This window comes from Sprattus sprattus (genome assembly GCF_963457725.1).
Source record: "Sprattus sprattus genome assembly, chromosome: 3".
Lineage (NCBI taxonomy): Eukaryota > Metazoa > Chordata > Actinopteri > Clupeiformes > Clupeidae > Sprattus > Sprattus sprattus.
Window position 1 is genome coordinate 35,108,695 of NC_137922.1, and position 24,811 is coordinate 35,133,505.

The 24,811-nt window shown below is 44.5% G+C and overlaps 1 protein-coding gene across 2 annotated transcripts; it reads right to left on the reverse strand.

Moving 5' to 3' along the window:
* Positions 1 to 1,019: 1,019 nt before the first annotated feature.
* map2k6 (mitogen-activated protein kinase kinase 6) lies at positions 1,020 to 24,278 on the reverse strand. Of its 2 annotated transcripts, none has more exons than XM_080833784.1 (12): positions 24,043 to 24,278; positions 14,277 to 14,346; positions 12,561 to 12,609; positions 11,209 to 11,322; positions 10,571 to 10,690; positions 9,794 to 9,910; positions 9,028 to 9,079; positions 8,505 to 8,632; positions 6,105 to 6,182; positions 4,913 to 5,052; positions 2,858 to 2,903; positions 1,020 to 2,408 (listed from the first exon to the last, which is right to left on the reverse strand). In XM_080833784.1, exons 1-12 carry the CDS (start codon positions 24,131 to 24,133, stop codon positions 2,331 to 2,333), a joined length of 1,083 nt encoding a protein of 360 aa, XP_080689910.1. In that variant the 5' UTR covers positions 24,134 to 24,278; the 3' UTR covers positions 1,020 to 2,330. The 2 variants fall into 2 exon arrangements, with proteins under 2 accessions (XP_080689910.1, XP_080689911.1); XM_080833785.1 differs by lacking the exon at positions 24,043 to 24,278 and adding an exon at positions 16,613 to 16,670.
* Between the last annotated feature and the right edge of the window lie 533 nt (positions 24,279 to 24,811).

Genomic DNA, 24,811 nt, shown 5'->3' on the forward strand with positions numbered 1-24,811 from the left:
GTGTATGCGAGTGAGTGAAGGGTGTGTATGCAAGTGTTTTTGTGGTTTAGCTTCCGCCACATTAGTTCCAGCCCTACAGTTGACCCCTCAAATGTGTGTTAGCTGAGTGATGGTGCTAGAGTCAGTGAATGACTGTATAGTCCAGTTATTTATGGCCTCAATAGGCTTACAGTTGTTTTTAATTGGAGATATCCTGATAACATTAATCATATGATCCCTATAGTCAACAGGCCATGATGAGGCTTTTCCCACAACAACCACGTTGTAGGAAGTCCCCTTATTTAGGGAACAAGCATTTGCAGGTGTACTGCATGGGGGCAAAACCAGGTGAGGAAAGTCCAGGGTGGGGTAGTAACTAATGAGTCTGAATGTTACAATTGACCCTTTACATGATTTAGTAAGGAGCAATAGCAAAACAGAACTCTTACATGTCATACTAAGAAAATCATAGTAAAAGCCTCATGTGATTACATATCTTGGGAGCATATGAAGACAAAGACACAAGATGCGTTTTGGGTTTTGTAGGTTTTTTTTTAATGTTCTATAAAGAGGCACAAATCAGGCTAGTGAGAGTCACAGTGAGGCTTTCAGAGAAGTGTCACCAGTGTGTGTGTCAGAACAGATACAGGGCACACACAAACACACACACGCAAACAATACACACTTCCCCCACACACACACACACACACACACACACACACACACACACACACACCCACCTCCATTCATACACAGTTTAAAAATAAGAAAAATGTCAAGTTTTCATAAAGGGAAAACAGCAGTTACAATAAATACAGAAACTGCAGAACACCTCAGAGAGGAAAATATGTTAAAGTATAATATAACAATAGTAATAATCATCATAATAATTCTAAGAATAATTATTCTGAAGGTGATTTCCAGTTTGCACTATAGTTGACCGTAGAGCGAGGAGTCTCTTGCATGGCTCAGAACAGAGAACTTGGATAAAAGCAGCAGGTCTAGGTGCCCCCCCCCCCCCCCCCCCCTCCCATCCCCGCTAGAATTCCAAAGGCAAACATGAAAGCTCTCTGAAAAAGAAAAGGAAAAAAACAACAACAACAAAAAAACACACACAAACAAACAAACAAACATAATGCAATGCTGGATCTCAAAATGATACAGTGGATTCTCTCTAGTTTACCTATAGTATTTCTCTCTCTCACACACACACACACACACACACACACACACACACACACATTTCATAGGAGGATAAGTGAAGTAAAACGCTGAAAGCCCCTCAGGCATTGTGTGCTGCTCTCTCCCCTTCCTTACAAGAAACCAACACTAGATTCTCTTCATGCATAACTTCCCTAAGTAAACCACTGAAATACTTGTAGGAGTATACCTATACACATTTAGATCATATATAAATATATCTATGGTACTTTCAGACATCCGTCTGTATTTCTTCTCAATATTTTTTATCTTATTTTATGTTTATTTTTTATTTTATTTTTTTTGCTTGTTACCACTGAACTGAACATGGCCTGGTGACCAAGATGAGCGCGTACGTCACACAAGTAATTTGAAATATACTTGCTCAAGCACACACAGCATGACAAAACACACTCTTGCTCTCTCTCTTTCTCACACACACGCACATTCACAACTTTCTCTTAACGGATCAACAGCACATCAACAGATGCTGAAACAGTTCTCTTCTAGATCAGGTGTGCTTAAGAGGTTGGACTGGGTTAGATAATTCAGATAAAATGAAGCTAGTGGGACTATGACACCTTCCCTGCCACACACACACACCCATAAACATGACCTCTCTCTCTTGCTCTCTTGCGTACACAAACACATTGTCACTTTCTTACACACACTTACATGAACACACACAGTTAGGCACTCACTTTCTCTTTCACACACTACTTACACACACACACACACACACACACACACACACACACACTCACTCTCCAACACATGGCCTAGCCCCTCCTCACCTCTCACTTCTATGTATTGTTTCAGTGACCCATACTCCCACCCCCCCTCCCCCAGTCCCCCTCTCCGTCTCCATTGGCTAGGGTGGGCTTCCATCTCCTCTCCGTCTCCATTGGCTAGGGTGGGCTTTCATCTCCTCTGACCACTCCAAAGTCCCTCCACTCCTTAGTCTGGCTTCGTTGCCAAGCTTTGCGATTGGTGCTTCCTTGCGTCTCTCTCTCTCTCTCTCTCTCTCGATTGGTTTGTTGGTTTGGGCGTGGGAAATAGTACCGCCTGCGTTGTGCGATTGGCTGGGGTTTGGAGGGGGGCGGGGGAGGTGGGTCATGGCGGGTTCGGGTCGGACCAGATTGGGTTAGGTCTCAGTCGCAGAGGATGACCTTGACAAAGCTGGCGACGTCAGTCTCTTTGGATTCGTGGGAGATGAGGAAGGGATGTTCCTGCAAAGGCACAAAGAATGGAGAAGTCATACATAAGGATATAGAGAGCAAATAAACACAAGAATCACACACTGAGAGCAAAACAAGCCAGAAACCATGTAAAGACAACCAGGCCATACTAAAGTTGCCAGTAACCCCTTATATTTTTCTATCTTATATTGTGTATATATATATATATAAAAAAAATCAAACCTGCCATAAATGAATTTCCATAAAGTTTCATCAATTTGACCTCACAACTGATATACAATTAACCATCATTAACATAGCTGCACGTTCTGGTACCAAGTTAACCACGGATGTATGTACACATTGTTAGACTTCAGTGGGCCAACTGTTGGGTTGTGTCTGCCATCTAGTGGCCAAAATGTAGAGGTACAATGCAGGGAGCTGTGGTAAGATGCCCACTTAAACATAAAATAACTGAGCATACACATTAACGCACTTACCATGAGTTCTGTGTAGTTTGGCCGCTCTTTGGAATTCTTCTTCAAGCTGTGCAACAGAAGACAGAAAGGAAACCCATCACTTAGTAGCAGACAACAATGAGCACATTACGGGAAAATGAGTCACCCCCTAGAGTCAAAGGTTAAAGGAAGGGCGACAATTCCCAAACAGAATGTGATACTGACAAAAAGAAAACAGACCTTGATTCTACGTGAGGAAAATACCATTATTCAGCAAGCATCATGTCCTTTCTTCCCAGCAGTGTGTGTGTGTGTGTGTGTGTGTGTGTGTGTGTGTGAGTATTACTGTACATTCTTTTTTTATAAATACAGTTAGAGTTGGTGATGGTGACAGAAAGACGGATGGCACAGCACTCCAAAAGAAGCACACACACCCTACAGACATCCCCAATAAATCAAACGACTCATCGGAGCAGACGAATAAAGAACACATCGTGGTAGCATGTTAACACCACGCCGGTACCACACAATAGGTCAACCAACATAGTTGGCAAAATCCTACAGAGAGGAGCTGTTAGTATGTTAGAGTGTGTGTGTGTGTGTGTGTGTGTGTGAGTGTGTGAGTGTGTGAGTGTGTGAGTGTGTGAGTGTGTGAGTGTGTGTGGGGGGGGGCACAGTACTGTGTGTCACCACTTGCTACAGTGACTAAGAGAGTCAGCAGCGTTTACCAAGTAGAGAAGCTCCACACGCTGCTAGCACACTTAACATCTCCGAGATGAAGCAGCTGGGAGTGGTCTTTCCAACCTCAAAGCCCACACGACTCACTGCACTCTCGCTGCCACTGGGAGACACACCTGGAGCTGCAAACTTGTGATGGAACTTTGGACAGCAGGAAGCACTCACACAGTGGCAGTCACGTTTGGCCACATGACCGCTAATTACACAATGAAGGGGCGATTGCGGAGCGGGAAGCGGCTGGCTGTTAAGGGTTGAATTGAGCGCTGGAGAGTTCCTGAAGAATGCGTAAGGACTCAAGTATGCTTCTGCGGACACAGCTTTGTGCAATGCGGACACGAACATGCATATGTGTGTCTCAAAAGCATCCTAGTTTTTGCTGTTGCGGACACGTCTCTCAGCGCACAAGGTCAATCACAGTGTTTGCTGTAGATTCACATGACGTAGGAGATCTTATTTTAAATACTTTTTTTTTTATAGATCTACAGGTTCTCTCTACCCCTAAATAACCGTTTACTCCTCTATCTATGATTCAGCTAATCGCTGAAGCATGAAATTAACCAAACTCTCTTTTTTATCAGCCAGTCTCACATTGTTTTATTCCCAGCATGCAAACACATGAATGAAACTTTGTATCTGCACTGCAAGTCACAGACGTCTGCTAAACGGAGTAATTAATGTAGTCAGATTCAACCGGTTCAACACGGCCTGGAGTCCTCATTCAAGTCTTCACTTCATTTCTCATGAGACTATTACACAAGTAATTTCTCATGAGACTAGTACACAAGTCATTTCTCATGAGACTAGTACACAAGTCATTTCTCATGAGACTATTACACAAGTAATTTCTCATGAGACTAGTACACAAGTCATTTCTCATGAGACTAGTACACAAGTCATTTCTCATGAGACTATTACACACGGGAGTACAGAGGGCACCCATTAGTGAACCATCCTGCTGCTGGAAAGTTCCTTTTGAATGATTCACTGGTTTGCGAGAGGACTGAACAAGAGATTGTGAAAATGAGCAGTGCCAGGTCAGTCAAACTTTGAGAGGGTTTTCTCCTGAAACTTCCCTCAAAGAACTTCATCCTATCCATCTATTGTTCTCACTGTTTTAGCAGTTTGAAGTATTATACAGCTTTTTTTTAGCCTCAGAGTGACTATTCCAGAGCAGTACGCTACTGAAGGATTTTTCAGCTCCTTTGAATGATATGAATATTTGATACAGTGGGCAAGCAGCAAAGGACACATCTACACAATCTGTTATTTGAGATTTGTGTGTGTTTGTGTGTGAGAGAGTGAGTGAGTGAGTGAGTGAGTGATAAGGAGGTGAAGTGATATGAGACAGAGAGAACCCACCACAGGGAGCTGAAGTCCACAAACTCGGGGGAGAACTTGTCTGGGGGCAGCTGGGGGGATGGTTCCTCCACCACCTGCTTCAGCTGCTGGAAGGGCGTGCCCCATGAGTCATAAGGGAAACGCAGGATCGCCAGCTCAATCTGAGGCACACAAACACACACACACACACACACACACACACACACACACACACACACACACACACACACACACACACACACACAAAGAGTCAGTATTACATACTTTACCTGATGTATGTATTTATCTTCTCAGTTAATATCAGAAATGGTTAATGGCCATCACACAGCACACAAGAAAACCCTTTGGTACAAAGTAAACATCATAGGTCTGTAGATTACCGGAAAAAACCTTGAGTGACCCAATTCTGAGCGTCACCACTAGAGTTCAGCAATACAGCCAAATACCAAATTGTGAGAAATTCTCCTTAGACAGCATAGAATGCAATAGAGAATTAATAGAAAATAGAGTTCACATGTTTAACAAGGTGCCCACTGTTATACTTGAACTAGTTCAAATCATATCTTCTGTTTTAATGTCTATCCCTCCAACACAATCCAAGATAATAAAGAATGTAACCAGCCTTGGAGATTTACTAATGCAAAATAAACCTCAAAACAAAACAGAAAATATGTTACAAAGTTAGATTTCAGCTCATCTAAATGTCAGAGCTATTTCAACGACAACAAATATGGATAATTGGCAAAAAAATATGTAGAGCAAGCTAGAGATGATGTAACATTATAATGCTAGCTGGGGGTAGTTTTGGTGTGAGAGGAATTCAGTGTGAACAGAGCAATATTCTCTCTCTTATCTCAGCATAGAGGGACACACAGAGAGAAAATGCAGCACTTAACACTTATGTAACCTGGGAAGAGTTTGCAAGCACATGTAACTGCAAGCACTGAATGTGCCACCACACAAAGAGTCATTTGAAGGTTGAAGTCACACTTGCAGCTTGGCTGCAGTTACAATGGGAAAGGGGGAGAAATGTGACAGAGAAAAAGTAGACTGTAAAGGGAGGAAATAGTCTTGATTTCATAGACATGATGAAAATCTGACTGTCTTTATCTCTCGATCTCTCTCAATCTCTCTCACGCATGCACGCACACACACACACACACGCACACGCACACGCACACGCACACGCACACTCACACAATTATTGACCCACCATGGTGATTCCTAAACTCCAGATGTCAGACTTGACGTTGTAACCTTTTTGATTGGTCTCCGGGTTGATTCGCTCAGGCTGTGGAGATAGGACAGAAGATGGGATTCATATGAGAGTTTCACACATGGCTTTTTCCTCTCACACACACACACACACACACACACACACACCAACACACACACATTCAGGCTAGGGGTTGCACAGAGTACTTGAGTAATCAAGCAGGTACATCAATTCCACATCAACATGAAGTACTCATTAATCATGTAACACTATAGTAAGAAATGAAAACGGGTCCAATTCTAAATATTGGTCATTGTACTTATTGACTACATTTCCCATACTGCTTTGTTTGGAAGCAGGGGTGAAGCAGGTTCTGGAGGGAGTCTGGAGCAGAGAAGAGCTGATGAGTGTTTAAAGTGTTTTGGATGGCGCTGGAGAAGTTAAGCGTTTCAGTTCCAAACTTGTATGCAATAATTTCACAGAGACAGACATCACATAATAACCCCTTCGGAGGACTTCAAGTGTTACACTTGAGCTACATTTTTTAGTTAGAGCCCTTGGTAAACAGGAGGAAGGATGATGACAGAGGAAATCAACTGTTTGGAAGTGCTTTGATTAAAAACAGACTATTGTGATAAAAATAAGCGTGCATAAGTTGTGAGTTATGGACGGATTTCTCAAGGATGGCTCCGACATCGCAGCGGTCATATAACAGACTAGGATACTATACCAGCACGACTAACCAAATGAATGTTGTTAAAAATAGATTCATAGGCTTCAAGCTAATATGACTCATTTCAATTTATAATCAGTTGGCCTTGGCCATTGATGACTAGGTTCCACCAAATGTACTAAAAAGCAGGTGCAGGCTGCAGTCGTATGTAAACACAATAAGAACACTTACTGAAAAAAAAACCTACTTTGTTGACTGAATATTCCATTTTGGACTACTGCAGAATGTTGGTAACGAATGTGAAAATATCATATCATCCAAAGTTCACCATTGTGTAAGGTAAAACCAAGAGTTATATCCATATAATTTCATTTCAATGTTATGCCTGGCTCTGTGCAAAGAACAAATCCATCATAGTTGCATAGTCCTTTAATTGATAACAGACTCAACCCCCCCCCCCCCCCCCCCCTTAAAATGATGTACTCATGCAACCTCTACTGCAAGCAGGCTCGCAGGGTCATGCACACACATCTCATATTTATCTCCTCTGCTACTTCACATTTTCCACAAAAACACACATTGTGTAAATACATTGTGTGTGTTTTGTGCATGACACCCATACCTCGGCCTGGACTTGAATGAATGTGCTTTCTTGTGTGCACCACACTGGATCTGGGTAAAGCCTAGAGCTCAACATTCAAGTGTCCGTGTATGTGTGTGCGTGTGTGAATGGCTCATTGTGTGCGGCCCATAAAATCAGGTCTGTACCCGGTCTCAGGCAAATAGAGAGGGCAAGAGCATATTTGTCATGCCACCACCATTCAAACTGGAAGCCCCATTCAGTAATAGATTTCAGGCGGCGTAAGAATAACATAAACCGGGATCACAGTGGGACTCTATGCAGAGTCAAATCCAGATTAAACCCCAGTTCCTGGGTTTACATTTTAATTGAAGCATGCAGCGAACTCCAGAACACCTCCTGCACACTGCCGGAGTCACGTGTGCACGACTGCTGCGCTGTGGAGCAGGTACAGAAATCGGTTGCGTGTGTTTATTCACAACGCCGTCATTTTCTGCTGCAGGCAGCCTGTCTGTATTTGTGCGTTTCACTGTGATTTGTTTCGCAGAGAACAACTTAACCTCATGCATGAAGGACTATGCTCCCCCGCTGAACCGCTTGTCGACTCACGGCTACAGCGCAGCTCGAGCCGTGCAGCTCAGGATGGCAGTGTGCATTGTCTTTTCTGATAGCATGGGCGCCAATCAACAGATTACGCAGCCATCATGCACACACAACGCATCTTCTACTTCTATTTATCTATCTGATACTCAAGGGACTTGAGATACACTGGAGGCATAAATGCACTTTGTGTTTGAAGCCACTGGCAGATGACAGTGACCCTCTCCCAGTTTACTTTCAGGGCATTTTCTTTTGTTTTAAATTAAACCAAATGTGTTATTTATTATGATTGGCATTAATTCTATTATAATGCATTATTACTATGTATTATTAATTAATTCATTAATTAGAGCCAGAGCCAGAATGTTAATCTGACGAAATTCAGATCATTTTCCTTTCTTCATTTAGCAAATGTTCATTTTGCCACTTTCAGCTTACATTTGATCAGTATGTGTCCTTACTGAAAGTATGAATGCAGATAGACAAGAATTACATAAAGGTGTCAACCCCTGGGATAATGGGCTCAGAGTCCACTGGGTCTTACCGCCATGTAGGGCTTACAGCCGGCGTCCATAGTCTTGGCCACAGAGTCCACCAGGTAGCCGCTGATGCCAAAGTCACACATCTTCACCTGGCCCTGGGTGTTGATGAGCACATTGGAGGGCTTCACATCTGGGGGAGGTGACAGAGGAGGGGAAGGAGGAGGAGGAGGAGGAGGAGGAGGAGGAGGAGAAAGTAGGACAGAGTCAGTCAGGCAGTGACAAAAGGAGACAAAAGAGACAAAGGAGAAGTGACGAAAGGGAACACAGAAAATATCAGTAAATATTTAAAAAAAGACAAAAAGGGAACGGCAGTTGCTCGTTCAGGAAAAAAAGAAGCACACTGCTGAATTAGGTAATGAAGAATGACACGCAGAGAATGGGTTTGAGTCTAAACAAGAACCATGATGTTACAAAAGGAAACAGTAGATAGGGAGAAAGATAGATTGATAGATAGATAGATCGAGAGATAGATGGACAGAGGGGAAGGGAAGTAGAGATGAAGTAAAGGGAGAAAAAGAGTCTTACCTCTGTGGATGACAGACAGATTGCTGTGGAGATGCTCCAAGGCTTTCACAATCTACAATGGGGATCAGAACAACACACGTGTTACTCAGGTACTTACGAATAAGAGAGACAGAAAGAATGGAAAATAATTCATAGGGAACTATTATTAGAAAATCTGTCAAGGTGCATATTTATGTCTAAAAACTACACTGGGTCTTACTGACAGAGCAAGTCTCTATACTGATCAACAATGTATTACTACCTCTAATGCAAATGTGTGCACACACAGACACAGACACACACACAGACACACACACACACACACACACACACACAGACTCATCTCTCTAGGTGCAACCTTGTCTCTTTCTCACCAGCCCTCATCCTGCCACCTCCAAACATGAGTGTGACACAAGTTTAGGTGCGCCTGACAACCTAAATGCATCCGCTTGCTTGGACGAGGAACAATATGTCTTTCCACCAATTTGGAGAGTGTGTGATAATCCGCACATGCGCGAATCAAGAATGCCAGGCTGGGCTACAAGTTCTCAGACAAAATACACTCACACTCCAACTCACACTCTCAACTCAAACACAGCTCGCTGTCTCAGCTTGCCTGTCTCCCTCAACACACATGCACACATCAATAAAATAAAATCCCCCGTTCTCTTCGTTTCACACATCAACACATGAGTGTATGTTGAAGTGAAAGTACTTGATTGGCTTGGAGAGTGTGTGGTTTCCTCTGACTATGCATGCAGATCTCTGAAGAAGCACTTCCACTTACAGACACTGCCATCTTGCCCAAGATGTCCTCCGGTATAGTCATGTGCTTCTCGATGACCCGCTTGTAGAACTTGTCCAAGGACGTGTCCATCAATTCCATGCAGATCCACACGTCTCCCTGGCAACCATACAGACACAGGGCGGGAGTGTGTGGAGGTGGGGTTTCAGAAAGAGGCGGAGGGTCAGACATGGGGGTGAAAGAAATTGCAGAAAGTTAAGCCACATCACACACTCTCATACTCAGACACACACACTTTGACAAACAGGAAGTGTGTTTTCTCCCCTCTGCGGCTGCGATGGGATATCCTGTGGAATACAGGAGAAGCAGAAGCTTCCGAAAATCACACAGCTCTCTGATCGCGCGTTTCCTTGTCGAAACTACAGGCCTCATGCCGCTCACCTACATTCAGCGTGCCAGAGCCTATAAACAGCAGCGCCTTTAACACGACTTGTTCCACAGAAGACTGATAATGTATTCACTGTATAATGGCAGCAACTCTAGTCTAAGTGAAATCCTGTGCAAGTATTGCAAATTAGAACTACAGTTTTTGTGTTTATACGTTGTCTTATTTGTAATTTCTATTTGTCTTTTTGTTTCATTTCATGAGCCAAACATCCAATCATTAACAGATTATGTGATCATGCACAGGTTATACGTGATTTTGGACGTTTGATTTGGACGCAAATGTATGTAAGTCAAAGGGATGGTAATATCTTAACCTGCCAAACATTTGCCAAGTGTGTGTGTGTGTGTGTGTGTGTAAGAGGAGATCAGCACCTCTCGGAAGAGAGCCCCGTAGAAGGTGACCGTGTAGTAGCAGTCCACCGTCCGCATTGAGATGTCCAGGTCCATCAGCAGACGCTTCTGCTCCTGCGTGTTGACAGTCGCCCGGATCCTCTGAGGGGAGGGAAACAGAGACGGAGAGAAGGGAGGAGGGAGAGCGACAGAGAGAGAGAGACAAAGAAAGAGTGTCAGCACAAAAGCCTCTGAAAACCGATTGTTTTTCCCTGTTATTCTTTTTGCCTTTTCTTTTCTTCCATGAATCATAAGGCATTCAATGGATTAAAAGAAAAAACCCTAGCACAGGCAATTTGAGCTGTTTTTCCAACTGTTAGCCACTACCACAGTTAGCCAAACTGTGCCCTTATATCAAGACACTGGTTCATTTCAGTTGCACTGGAGACTAGTGACCACACACACTGCATTAATGCAATGAAGGGAAAGTGGTCATGCCGTGCCAAAGCCCATCCTTATCGCTCAGACATCCCTGGCCATGTTGGACCGCACCGTGCAGAGAGTGGTGAGACTAAGAGACTTAGAGACTACACTTGATGCTAGGTTTAATGCATTTCCTGGTTCCGGTTCCACCACCAAGGACTGGAGGAGGGCATCACTGGGTATTGTGGGCATCTCACCTTCACTGCCATGATGGTGCCACTGGGCACGTGCCTCATCTGGTCCACCACACCGTACGCCCCGCGGCCCAGCTCGCCAATCTGTTCCAGGTCATCCGCCTTCACCTCGAAGTTCTGCAGAATGACGGAGGAGACAGAGAGAAAGTGAGAAAATCGGAAAGGGTGTAGGTGACGAGAGGGAGGTGTGAGCGAGATAAGATCAGGGGAAAGAGAGCGAGAAAGAGAGGGCGCAAGACAGTGAGTAAGTGAGAAGAAAAGGAGGAGTGAGTGGGGGGTAGAAAAAGAGTGGGGGCAGAGAGAAAGAGAGAGAGAGAGAGAACCCAGACGTTAGACAGTGCTCACTGACTCAGCAGTAGAGCTGCACAGATCAGCTTCAGCTCACTGAAGGAGAGAGAGAGCGAGAGAGAATGATGCACTAAGACAGGCTGAGAGGAGGAGGAGGAGAAGGAGGAGAGAAACTGAACATGACAAGGTATTTCAGCAAATGGACTGGCTGCCACCATACCACTTAACCACTGTACAGTAGCTAGGAGAAAAAGAACACAAGAAGAGAAGGATGATGAACGTGTACTTATCTCAATCTTATCTGATCTAACCAAACAATGTAAGATGACGTGCTTGTGTTTTAATTATAATTTAGATTTTTTTCTTAAAGGAATCATATTTTCTATCTGGATAAATACAGGTACCACCACTTCACCCTTTTGCAATCGGCAGTTCATAGCCCCGACCTATGAGCCATGAGTCTCTGTCAACCCTCCCTACTGCCATCACCACACCGCCAACAATGTCAAATCACAATCAAGTTACTTTATACCCAGGAGGGTCAATTTGACAGCAAACAATAACCCAAAAAAGAGAGAGAGAAATGTTAATGGCTCCATTACAAATGGAAAATTCCAGAGATTTGATGAGTTGAAACTAAATATTTGTACAGACTAAGAGGCAGTTATGTTACATTCCTGTCTGTCTATAATCTGCAGTAGGCAGTCCTGGCCATAATGTCAACTCATGCATTCTTTATGACCCAGAGTGCACACCGGCCACAACCAAGCTTGCAGACAAGGAAAACGAGAGGGAGAAAACTATAAGAAAGAAATAAGAAAACTATATACACCTAATAAGTCATTAAATATATAGATAAGATAAACACATGAGAACAGTTCCGGAGCTTCAAATACTCTAAATCAGCCTAACATCCAAGAAATATTCTAATTTCCCTGTCTAGAAACCATATCTTATCCATAGATTTAACAAACCATAGCATGAGAGCATGATTTTTACAACCCATAATATAAAGACAACACAACACCCTCTGAAAAGGGAAAAGGAGAAGAAAAGAAACAACTTACCTTGTCTCCGACTCTCACGCAGGCTTTGGAGTCCAAATCTCTGGGAGGTCTGAAAAGGCAAAAGCAGCACTCCTTAAGTAAGCAAACACAAATAATTACCCTCATAATTACACAGATTAATCCTATAAAAAAAAATCAAAGACGGGCGCCAGATAATCTCTATTAAAGATTTATTTCCTGATGGGGGCTTGAGGTGAGATGAACTATTAACATAATCATAAGAGCTTCTCAAAGCGATAACACATAATTCCATCGAGGTGTCTCTGTAGAGAAGCACAGGCCTAGTCTAGCAGTTTATATGGTGCTTCTGTGGCATCTCTCTGCAAAACCAGGAAGGCATGTGTTGCTGTGGTTACAACAGAGAGGAAAAGGTGTGATAGAGGGACAGATTAGCTCGCTAACTGAACAGATAGGGAGAGAAAAGATGAAGAGGCAAATGGAAGGAGAGGCAAATGGAAGAAGAAAATTGGGATAAAAAGAGAGAAAGAGAGAGATGGGAGAGAGAAAGAGAGAAGCAGAGAGACACAAGAGAGCATTAAGAGGAAATAGAGCAAGCAGGGTGAAAATGAAAGGAGACAGTGATTTATGTCAGCAGAGGTGCCGTCTGTGCGCATGAGTCTCCTGAGCCTGTGATGCTGGACTCAGTGCTTTTCTTAAACAGAATATCTTTTAGTAGTATCATCATCAATGCATATCATTTTTATAAATTATATTAATACATTAACCTTTATTTTGTCTTCTTTACTTATTAGATATAGTAAATACACTAATACGTACAGACAAGTGTTATTTCAAATAATCTTTTGTTCATTTGTGTACTGAATACTATGCACCCATATTCAGTTGAAAAGAAAAGTACTGTACAATGACACAGACCTGCAGTGTTTAATGGTGCAATAACACTAAAGACAGTCTGCTGGTTTGGGTTTGCTTTCATGTTGAGATGTGACATTCAACTGCAACAGGTAATAAATAAACTTTCCAACATGACATGCTAAACACATTGACCGATGACATGCTAACGCTAGGTACGGATTGACTTTTTAGGCTAGTCTTTAAACTGGTACCCTTCTCTAACTGAGAACATGTTAATTGTGTCGCAACAGGGGTGTAGTGGATACAAACATTTAGCATTGTGTTTCATCAGATTCCGACGTTGAAAAGCGTGAGACTCAACCTTAATATCTCAGATTTTAAAAATTCCCACTAGACCACTGGTCTTATACAGTACTCACTGACTACACTTGAGTTATTTGCCCCGTAGGTCTGTAGCATTAAGCCATCATATCTTCAGCTTGCTAACGAATGTAACATCATGAATAATAAACTGTGTGAAATTTCATTAGCGGCGCTCCTAATTCAGTACTGGTAGAGGTGCGCCGCTGTTGAAATAATTTATGGAGAACAGAAAACGTAAGGGAAAAGTAAAAGAGCACAAGAGAAAGACAGAATACATAGGCCGATATATCTTTTAAATATACCAAACAATACCAGATCATTTCATCTTAATTTTTAATGAATGAAAATACAGTGATAGATGCGTAGAGCGACAGATAGATAAAGCGATAGATAAAGTGATAGATAGATAGATATATGCATGCATAGACAGACAGACAGACACAGACAGACAGACACAGACAGACAGACAGACAGACAGACAGACAGACAGACAGACGGATGAACGCATAGATAGATAGCTAGTAAAAGGGCTCTTACGCGGCTGCTGCTGGGGGAGGCTGCTCAAACACCTCCTTAGGGAGCCTGAGCGCCGGCTTTGACTTCTTACCTGGAAATGATTAAAAAAAAGAAAAGATACAAAAGATCAAAGGGAGATAAAACCCAGTAAACAGCAACAGAACAAACAGAGACAGGACTGCACAAGTCAACAACAAGGTTCTCCAGACTTCCAAGGAAAAGAAGCATTTGAAAAACAACACCACTGCCAACCAAATTGAAATGAATTTCAGAAAGTTCTACAGAACTGGGTGTGCCTCTGATTGGACGGAAGAATTTATTTTGCCCTGGGTTGCAACACTTACGACTGGAGAGCTGTTTGGGCTCCAGCTCCTACCGGCGGGGATCGGGGTACGGCCCCGAGCGAGAGGTACAGTGGGCACCTCAGGGTGCATGCTCAGCCCCTGTCTGACTCGGGCTTGGTGCCTTCCGCCACCCTGGGCACACCTAGCCACGCCCGACGACAAGCATCTTGCTCTGCCTCTGTTACCACGGCAACATAAGGGGGTTTTGCCGCGTGAGCGACAGGTGGTGTGAACAAGAGGCACGACGTGGGAATGAGGAAAAAGCTTAGGTGGGGAGGGACGAGAAAAAAATGACAAGGCAGCGAGCCAGTGATGCGCTTGGCTATAACCACCTAGCTTCACATCTCGGAGGATACTTAAGAGAGCCTGACAGAGAACCTTTAAAGAATTGCAGGAGGAAGAAATTACAACAAAGGTACAAACGTGTGTGTGTGTGTAAAAAGTAAGAGACGAGGAATGTGTTTGGCAGAGAGACAGTGAGGAATAGGGTGGAGTAGAGAGAATGAGTGACAGGTAGATGAAGTGTGTGGGTTTTTGTGTGTGTGTGGGGGGGGTGGGGGCTGTTGTGTACTGCTGAGTGCACATGTGGTCATGCCCTGTGGTTTGGAGATTTACTCCAAAGCTGACTCATCTGAAGCAAGAGACTATTTTCAGTTAGCATCCTCCCCCCACCAACACCGATTTACCAAGCACTCTGCACTAACACCCACCCAAACCCGTGTCTATGCAAGATGCACCGTAATCAATTCCTCAGATTCCCAGACTTCTGAAAAGGTTCTTCACCAGCTTCCCTTCCAAAAAAAGTACCATCTTGAGTGAATTAGTGGAAATTTCACACCGTTTATACACAAAAACAACAGATTCCCATAGAAGGCTAGGCCAGGCTATACAATTATATGCTATGCTATGCTCGGGTGCAAACTTATCCTGGCTTTTTTGTTGCGAGACCCTCACAAGAACACTGACACGGACAATGGTCACCGGAAACCCGACACGCACACTGAAGTGCCTCTGAAAAGTATAGTGCATATGGTCACTTATCGCAGCAGGCACACCCTTATTCTGTGCACTGTCAAAATCCGTGAACAGAGGCGAATCCCATAAACTGAGGATCCTAAATTCGTTTGATGACCATAGTTCCTTCAGACATGCACAATACTGGAACATTTTCACTGACTAGGAGCCTTGGCTGTGTGGTATGAATTAGTTCACAATGTGAGTGCAACATCCCCACTTTATCTTGTTACCGGCAAAGATAAACAGTAGGGCTGTAACGATATTGGATCGAACCGAGAAATCGCGACACTCTGGGCCACGAACCTGCATCGCGATGCGAGGAGGCAGAACCGCGACATGCCCTCAGTGGTCACGTGATACAAAAAGTTTGGTTCACTAGTAAGCCTACACGTGAATATTCATGGCAAATGATCTGCAGCCCTTTTCTGTAGTAGACGACGCAGGATTTCAAAATGTAATGAAGGAAGTCGAACCAAGATACACATTGCCAAGTCGACCCCATTTTTCGCAAAATAACGTAATATGTAACGGGTGGGAATCCCGTCAGTTATCTCAAAGACTTCAGGTCGGTGATGTGTTAGCTATGTAGTCACAATAACCCCATCCCTTCCCATAGACCAGACTTCCTTAACGGGAAATATAAAACATTTATTTAAACTAAACAAAGAACTTAGGCTATTTTCCCCAGCAGTATCATACAAATAATAATTCAGTCAAATACAAATCACATAGCTTCTTTTTAAATTAAACCTTTCTCTTAAAACACAGGGAATCCTTTCTTTTAAAACACAGGGAATCACTTTTCACATCAACTATTCAATTCAACCAACAACATAGTACATATGAAATCACAGTAGCTTCAATACTATTTAAGGCATTAAGTCCATCCACTGCAATGTAACTGTCCATAAAGTTTGTGCTGCTCAATTCACCAGTCAGTCAAGTGTCCATTTCACTCACGGAAGTCAGTCAACTGTCCATTTCACGTATCGTTACCTTTGGTCGTTATCGTTACCTTAGCCACAGCGGTAGCTAACTCTTAGCCCAGTGCTACTGTGGAGAATATGGAGTGGCAGAAGGCTAACGGGAGGAGACACGAGGGGAGGGGGAGGGAGAGAGTAGAGAGCAATACACCTGTCCGCCGTGCAAATCACTTTGTACCGTGGACTCCGACGCTGTCTTCTCAGTAAGACTCGCCAGCCGTCCGCCGGTTTCCTTTTGATTTACAGCTTTCAGTTCGTTAGAAACACTTCTCATCAGCTACAACACAGTGCTGTCAACTTCTCCGAATACCATTGCTCATATTTTTAGGCTATGTTCAAGCCTACTTTTTCAGAAGTTTGTTGAATGTTTTTCAACAGCATTGCTTTGAGTAATAAAAACCTCAATATTTGGTTATAAATTGTTTCTTCATTTTTTTTATAGCTCATACTTATTCTAATGTGAATTAGAAAATATATTTAAAAAATCGTGAGGTAAAAAATAATACTAATAATAATAATATCGTGGGGTGTATCGAACCGTGGGTCAAGAATCGTGATACGAATCGAATCGTGAGGTAGGTGTATCGTTACAGCCCTAATAAACAGGTGAGAGGTGGTGAACATGGCTTTGAAGTATGGCAAAGTTCACTACAGTACAATGTTACTTCTTCTATACGCAAGGAGGGATTCAAGTATCAGTATAAGAGAATTACTCTAAAATTGGAGTACATGTTTGTAATCAGGGTGTCACTACAAAAGGAGTAACTCTGCTTCACACTGAAACTAGTTTGGCTCCCTGGAGATGCATACAGATGGCCAACAGGGGCTGTGTGTGTGTGTGTGTATGTGTGTGTACTAGTAGCCAGTCAGCTCTATGCAAATGACTGCACTGGGAGGAGGACAGCATGCAGCTGGATGAAACTGGCATGTGGCTGGCTGAGCCCCGTTTGGTGAAAACGACTGCATCCAGGCAGTCACAGTATGTGAATACCATTGTGTGTGTCTGTTTGTTTGTTTGTGTGTGTGTGTGTGTGAGAGAGAGAGAGAGAGAAAGACAGACATGAGAGAGAGAAAGAGAGATAGATAGATAGATAGACAGAGAGAGAGGAGAGAGAAAAAGAGAGCGAGAGAGAGTGTGTGTGTCCATTTGAGTGACGATACATGCTCTCCGTTGCATCTGTTGGTGTGTTAATCTAAAGAGTGCGAGTGTATAAGTACAGTATGTGATCCTAGTGTTTACACATCCTAGTGTTTAAGAGTACTAACAGGTCAGGTGACGTGCACATGAGCTCCTTCGCGCAGTGGTTGGCCGGTCGATGCAGCACATCCTGATCAGGCTGGAATTCTGCTGCGCCTGCAGGCGGCCCTGACAGCTAGGGCAAGCCCAGGCATGCACCAGCGGCGGCAGGGTGGTGTGAGCTAAGATACTGCACGGGAGCACGCACACATGTACACACTCACACAAATCACCTATACCTTTCCAGTAGCACAATGCAGTTACAGAACCCCCCCCACACACACATATTACTGAAACCTTCATCTATCGCAAAACACAATACACATTCACTAACAGAACCCTCCCCACACACACACGCACTGATTACTTCCCAGTGGCATAATTCAGACACATGGACATGCAAAACACCAGACACACGGTATGCATTTCATCAGACACACTCTCGCTAGTCACTGGTGTGTACTCACAGAAACACAAGACACACTCACACACACACACACACACACACACACAAGTTTAGATTTCAGATACAAACACTGATGCACACTGCAGGGGAAACTGTAAATTATATGGGAGGTATGAGTGCACAGTTCGTGTGAAACCAAGTGACTCAAATACTCATACCTATACACCTATATACAGCAATGAGTCTTCTGAAATCACTCAGCAACATAACAGAACATCAATCAGCCCTAAAAATATATAATCTCACTTGTGCACTCCACAATACATCAGCAAGTCAAAACACACACACACACGCAGGGGCACACACATACACACACTCTCTCTCTCTCTCTTCAGAGTTGCCGCTAACCTATAGCAACTTTTGATCCAATGGCACTAAATGACCAAAACACGACGCCCCCTGCACTCTGTCCCAGACAGTGTGTGAACGAGGGAGAGGGAAAGAAAAAGGAAAAGTGCACGGCAGGAAAAAAGACCAACATGTTGCATTGTTTGACCTCAGCCAAAAGCGCATGGTTTTGGGAGTAACTCCAAGACTCCAGCATCAAATATATTAACAGCTGCAGTGCTGAAGTCCTGTTCCTTCATCTTACACACAGGTAGAGTTACATTTAACGATTCTGTACGACCTTGCAACATTGTCAAGGGATATGTTTGGGCTTTTTTGTATGTTTTCTTGCAGAGTAAAGCACCAATGCACTGCACACCACATCCCTTTTTCAAAACTAGCATTCTTCAACTAAGTACCGTTGACCACATAACAATGCTGACAAGTTTATCAATTACAGCACCATTTATTTGTATGCAAACCATCACAAGGGAAGGGAAAGAAAAGAGACAATATAAAGAGAAGGAAATGCAAGTGTGTCATTTCTTTGGGCACACTGCCTTCTCTTGGGAAAAACAGAGAGAAGAATCTCACAGGAAACGAGTCAGTGTGTGCCCAGTTAATGGGAGGTGGTCCAGAAGACCCCGGCGATTCTGGGAGATAACGGACCCGTTAATATGAGAGGCAGTGGTGACCTGGGCCAGCCAGCCGGTTCCCAGCGACCCCCGAGGGAGCAGAGCGCCCGTTCCTGTCCTTCCCTATCCCACCCATGTCCTCGCGGCTGGAATCCCAACAATCCCAAGAGTTCCTCAATGGAATTTCAGAGAGGAAGGATGAATCAGAGAGGGGGGGGGGGGAGGCTGCTGCTGGTGGTGGTGGGGGGGGCAACAAATGGGAGAGTGGGGGATGTCAAAGGACAAATGATATGAAGAAGGTGGGGGTGCAGAGATAGATAGGGAGAGAGAAAGGGAAAAAATACAGTGACATGGAGAGATGGAAAAAGATGCGGCAGCACACAAGGAAAGAATGCCAGAGTGAGCAAGCGGCAGAGGGAGAGAAAGGGAAAGAGGGCAGGCTAGGCAAGCAAGAGAGAGAGAGAGAGAGAGAGAGACAGCATGCAAGCAAGAGATGAAAATAGCCCATCGAGCCCTGCGGCTGTCAGGTCTCTTCTGACTGCTCTGGCAGTCAGAGATATTCTACACTTCCAAAGATGGCAGATCCTTTGGGCTACAGCTGTTGGGGGAGGGGGGGGGGTTCTCCTCTCCTTTGGGAACGATGTGGTCACCAGCCCCCGCACTGCTCTTCCTGTGGTGGCCGGGCGACTTAGATGACACTCCTAACCAGAGGAGCACCCCCCCCCCACCACTAACCCAAAACCCATCGGGTCATGTCTACGGGGTCGTGGCAGAGCGCTGTCCTTCTTACACCAAAGGACTCTCGCCCACACCTCCCAGAAACCCCAAAGTTTGCCAGTTGGGTATCGTTACCATCATCGCCCAGCCAATGTCAGCCAATGCAAAACAAACCAAAACAAAAAAAAAAACATTCAAAGTTGTGTGAACCTGATATGGGACAGTACAAAGTGTGAATGTGTACCAAGGCTCTGGAAGTTCAGTCACAGGATGTCCCAGAAAAGCCTGTTGTCTGTTTGGCTTGGCAGGAATTCCTTCTCAGGGCAGTGGGTGGCATGTGGGTTACTGGTGTGTCTGTCTAGGGGGGAGAGAGAGAGTGTATGTGTCTGTGTGTGTTTGTGTGTGTGCATGTGTTTGTGTTGTAGGGTTACAGGAGGAAAATATCGCTGAAGATTAGATGTCAACCTGTTGCCACCCAATCTCTGTGTTCACTGCTCCTCTTGGACTCCCTGCTTGGGTGCTAAGTGGACTATGTGACAGATTTTGTACACGGCAGAAGAAAAAAAATCCAGTTTGAGACACAACGATCTTAGAGAGACAGAGAGAGAAGAAAAAAAAGCAGCAGGTGCTTTAAAGAAGACGTTTCAAGATGGCCGCCCCCTGCATTACAACCCCCCATTAGCTGCTCACATTGTGTTCTGGATTCACAGTAGCTATTTTCTCCGCTTTACAACTGGCCATAAACTGGCCTCATTGCCAAACATGACCACACCAGGAAGGCATGGCAGGAAGGAACACAGAGCCTCTGATCCAGTGCACAGCGACTGACCTGTGAACATTGCTTATTCGAGACATGCCGGGCCGTGCTGAGCTTTCCCCGTTACACTCAGTGTCAAGGCCATCTGTTGGTGGACTGAATTTGCTTTTTATTTATTTTTGTGGTGAGGGATCTTTGGACGGGAAGCACTCGTCATTGAAGAGTGCCAACTTCCTGTGTGCCCGTGTCGTTTGGAACGAGCTTGCATCAAGGGGAAGGCGGGGGTATCGCATTTTGCGCAGCACTTTAAGTATCAAACGCGTCTCTCACAGTCAGGCGGGGATGATGGCGGCAACAACATGCTATTTATTGCATTCGGCGGCGGACCGCCTGAACCAGAGTCCCTGGATGAGCCCTGGATTCGCTGACACACTACTTACTTGGAACAGCATCCGTTGGTTGTGTGTTATTATGCATGCAGAGGGGGACCATCAAAATGAGTCTAAGTAGGGCACCGTGTGAGAGAGAGAGGGCCAGGAAAATAAAACAGGAGAGGGAGAGGAGAGGAAAGGAGAGGGGGAGAGAGAGAGGTAGCGGATGGCAACATCCAAAGGCAACTCTTCTACCTGCTCTTCTGGCTGCAAGGGGAGTCAAGTCGGTCGGCACCAGGAGCTGTCCGTCTGCTCCCGGCACCACTGGGAGTGCCGCCCGTAGCCCTACTTAGCCCTACTCCTTCCCCATGCCAGGCTGCTTTTCTGCATACTGTTAGCAACCCACAGGTACAGGTGGCTTTGGGAATCGGAGATCCTAAGTCATCGCGAAAGTCGACCGCCGCAAGTGGATTTATGCTCTTCTCGTTTTTGCCTCGCCCTAAACAGCCTTTCCGCTTCTCTCGGAGCTTACATACCGCCAGGGGCCTCTTAAAATCCTCACGCACCCCTCTCAGCACTGCTCAGTCCACATGCAGTATATTAACCCGCTGAAGCGTCCTCGCTGCACACAACCTGCCTACCTGACAGACTGACTGGAGGGATAGTGTTCCATCAGCCACTGCACGCAACACAGCAGGATTTGCATGCTGGCCCTGGGCTTGGCATTGCTTGCTTTATCTTGCCATTGCTTGAGCACACACTTACACGCAAGAAGATGAGTAGAAGTAAAGGCTTTAAAGCTTCCTGTTAAGCGAGATAAAGAGTGAAAGAGGAGAGAGAGAGAGAATCATCACTGGGACAATGCGTCAAACAATTCTACTGTTACTGCAGCAGAAAATACTATAGGGGCTGGACGGCCGACAACAATTGGGCCCCCAGAGCCACGGGTTTAGGAATCTGGGATCGGGAGGGGCCATTTGCATGCAAACCGGGCGCGTCAAAGAGCGAGAGGTCAGGGGGCCACGCCACAAGGCAAGTGGGCCACAGTAAGGCAGAAGCCAGTCGACATAAACAGGCCTGCTGACTGTACACAATAAAATCAAGAAATACAAAATGGCTAACAGTAGCAATTACACACAGGCACAATAACATGTGCACGGGGAAAACAGTAATCATAACGGACACCTATTCATTAACATTAGACCTGTTGGCTAACAACGGAAACATAGTATTACATCTAGTTCTGGCCAATCTCAGATTCTGGGCGTGCTGTATCTATTGTCAGATAATTTGGCTGGCGTCCTGTTCAAGATCCCTTTCATTGGGAGGACTAGTTGCACCACTAGATGCTACATGACTCTGCACTTTCAGACTTTTAACTTCAAGTCTAAGGTTTTCAGGGGTCCCTTGTGCTAGGCTACAATCTGACCACGACTCGAAACTGACATGCTTTTGTACTTCTGCAAACGCCATCTCCAGGTTTGATGGAAGTCCCCTACACAGTAATGTGTAAACACCGCATTCATTAAAGGGGTGGTCCAGCGCTGCTCACGCCCTATTAATGTTTCACCTGGGTTCCTCCACGTTGTCCGCGAGAGGGGGCCTCACGCAAACTTTGAGTTCCACAATACAGGTGTGTCACCTGTGTGTTATGCAACAGGCAGTCTCCTCTCGGACAGGAACAAAACAAGCCAGGGCCATCTCTGAGCTTAATGTTCTCGTGACTGTCCACCCATAATAACAACAAACTTCCTCCACTCAGGCAGTCCTTCATATCATATGGACTTGTCTAGAGACATGGTTACAGTGTGGACTGGCATATCCTGTAGCAGTATCAAATAGCTAGCTACCACAGAGGGCGGACAGAGCGTGGTTAAGATTCATAGGCAATGTTACGTCAATTAGGCCTGGGGTGCGAAAAAAAACACTTGGGAATACTGCAAGTTGTGCAAGAATTAAATATAGGCCTACCACACAGACAGACAGCTTAACTAAGACAAGCCTGAAAATCGCTCCTCAATTAATATACCAAGCTACGTAGCTATGTCATACACCGTGTTCCTGCTGCAGTCGATCGCGTGCTTTTGGTAAAAAAAAAAAAAAAAAAAAAGGACATGATTGGTGCTGGTTGGTAACGATTTGGCTTTCGAAGGTCTATGTTAAGAGGCTCGTTTTCCACTGCCGATTACCCCGTTCCTTGAACTGTTTGTGACCAGACGTTCGTAACAACCCTATATTTAGCTCGTTATTTTTGCAACTTATACCCACGTATTACAGCATGAACAAAGCTTACTTGACATGGCATCTTAATAATTTTCCACTACGTGCAGTGACACAGAAACTTCAACTGCAACTAATAAAAATGTCAGAACTTCGGCGTAATTTTCCAGCGGCGTTTTCTTGGTAGCTTACTAGTGTGCAACTGGACGTGGGGTCATGTCATGTTTCTCCGGCAACGACGTAGTCACGATAGACGAGCAAAGTTTATAAAAAAAAACATGCACCCTGTTTGAAAAATACACTAAACTTCACGAATGCATATTACAATTTTGCACAATTTAGACAGAACTGCACGGCTACATTTCGCTTTTAAGTATTCTCGTGTCTGCAAAGAGGACCATGTTGGCATTGCACAATCGAATTTCGCTGCTTGGTAGTTCCTGAACGCGCAAAGACGTTGAAATAGCTTTCTCAATCTGGGTTGAACAAGAATGCAAATAACGTCTATCTTATATGTGTAACACGGGGAAGCATCGTCTTACCAGGAACTCTGCAAAACGGCAGATCTTTACACAGGAAATGTAACTGACCCTTTCAAACCATCAAACTTTGAAATGCATTGGGCGAGTCTATTCTGCAGTAATGCACTTTGCAAAGAATGCAGCACCGACTGCATTTCAGAGAGATTGCACAGATCGCGTTAATACACTTACCTCCCCTTGGCATAGACATTTCCCCTTTGCTGTTGTGGGGGGGAGGGGAAGCACAAAAGACTTTGCCTTCTCTCTCTCTCCCTCCCTCCATCTCCCTCGCGCTGGAGCTTCAGCGGGCTTGCTTTGCAACAAAGGTGCAAAACACAAGCCCGGATTCGCATGCACTTGGAGTATTTAGGCGTGTGGTCCGCTTGCTTCCGTGCAATGAGTGAGATTCGAATTGCACACCGTGCAAATCTTCCTGGAAACGGGGAATTTCTGCAATAGCTCTGCAAAGAAAGCTCAGCAGCCCTTACATGATGGGCCAAGGCTAGCAGCTGAGAGCTCCTAACTTGGATCAGTGTGAGCCCCTACGAGCTAACGTTCTTCCTGCACGCCGCGCAAAGGACAATGGGATTCGTAGTCTATGGGAGTTGCCTCGCACATCATTTCATTTCTACCAAGTGTATAACTTAATTCATTAACTAATCGGATAGATGACAGGTTAATGTAGTTTTCATGGGTCATATAATATTCTGGTAATAACGACATTAAACACAATAGTTGTGTTAGCTCATTTTATTGCAGTCTGAATTTACACCAACACAGAGACCAAAACTAGAAAAAAAAAATTAACAGCAATAACAAATACTACACAAATTTCTTCACATAGAAATTCCATTTAATGGTCGTATTCTACTCCTTCTTGATTGGCTAAACTTAGGGATGACAATTGTTCTGAGAGAAGACCTTCTGTGAAGCACACTGCCTTGGCTATCTAAAACTAAAC

What these genes read in the sequence shown, in the direction of transcription:
- map2k6 (XM_080833784.1), bottom strand. Translation starts at nt 24,133, where the DNA reads ATGGAGGGAGGGAGAGAGAGAGAAGGCAAAGTCTTTTGTGCTTCCCCT. An exon ending in TCTGTCTGTCATCCACAGAG is followed by an intron (nt 8,633 to 9,027) that starts GTAAGACTCTTT and finishes CACCTCCCCCAG; the next exon opens with ATGTGAAGCCCTCCAATGTG. An exon ending in CAAACTACACAGAACTCATG is followed by an intron (nt 2,409 to 2,857) that starts GTAAGTGCGTTA and finishes GTGCCTTTGCAG; the next exon opens with GAACATCCCTTCCTCATCTC.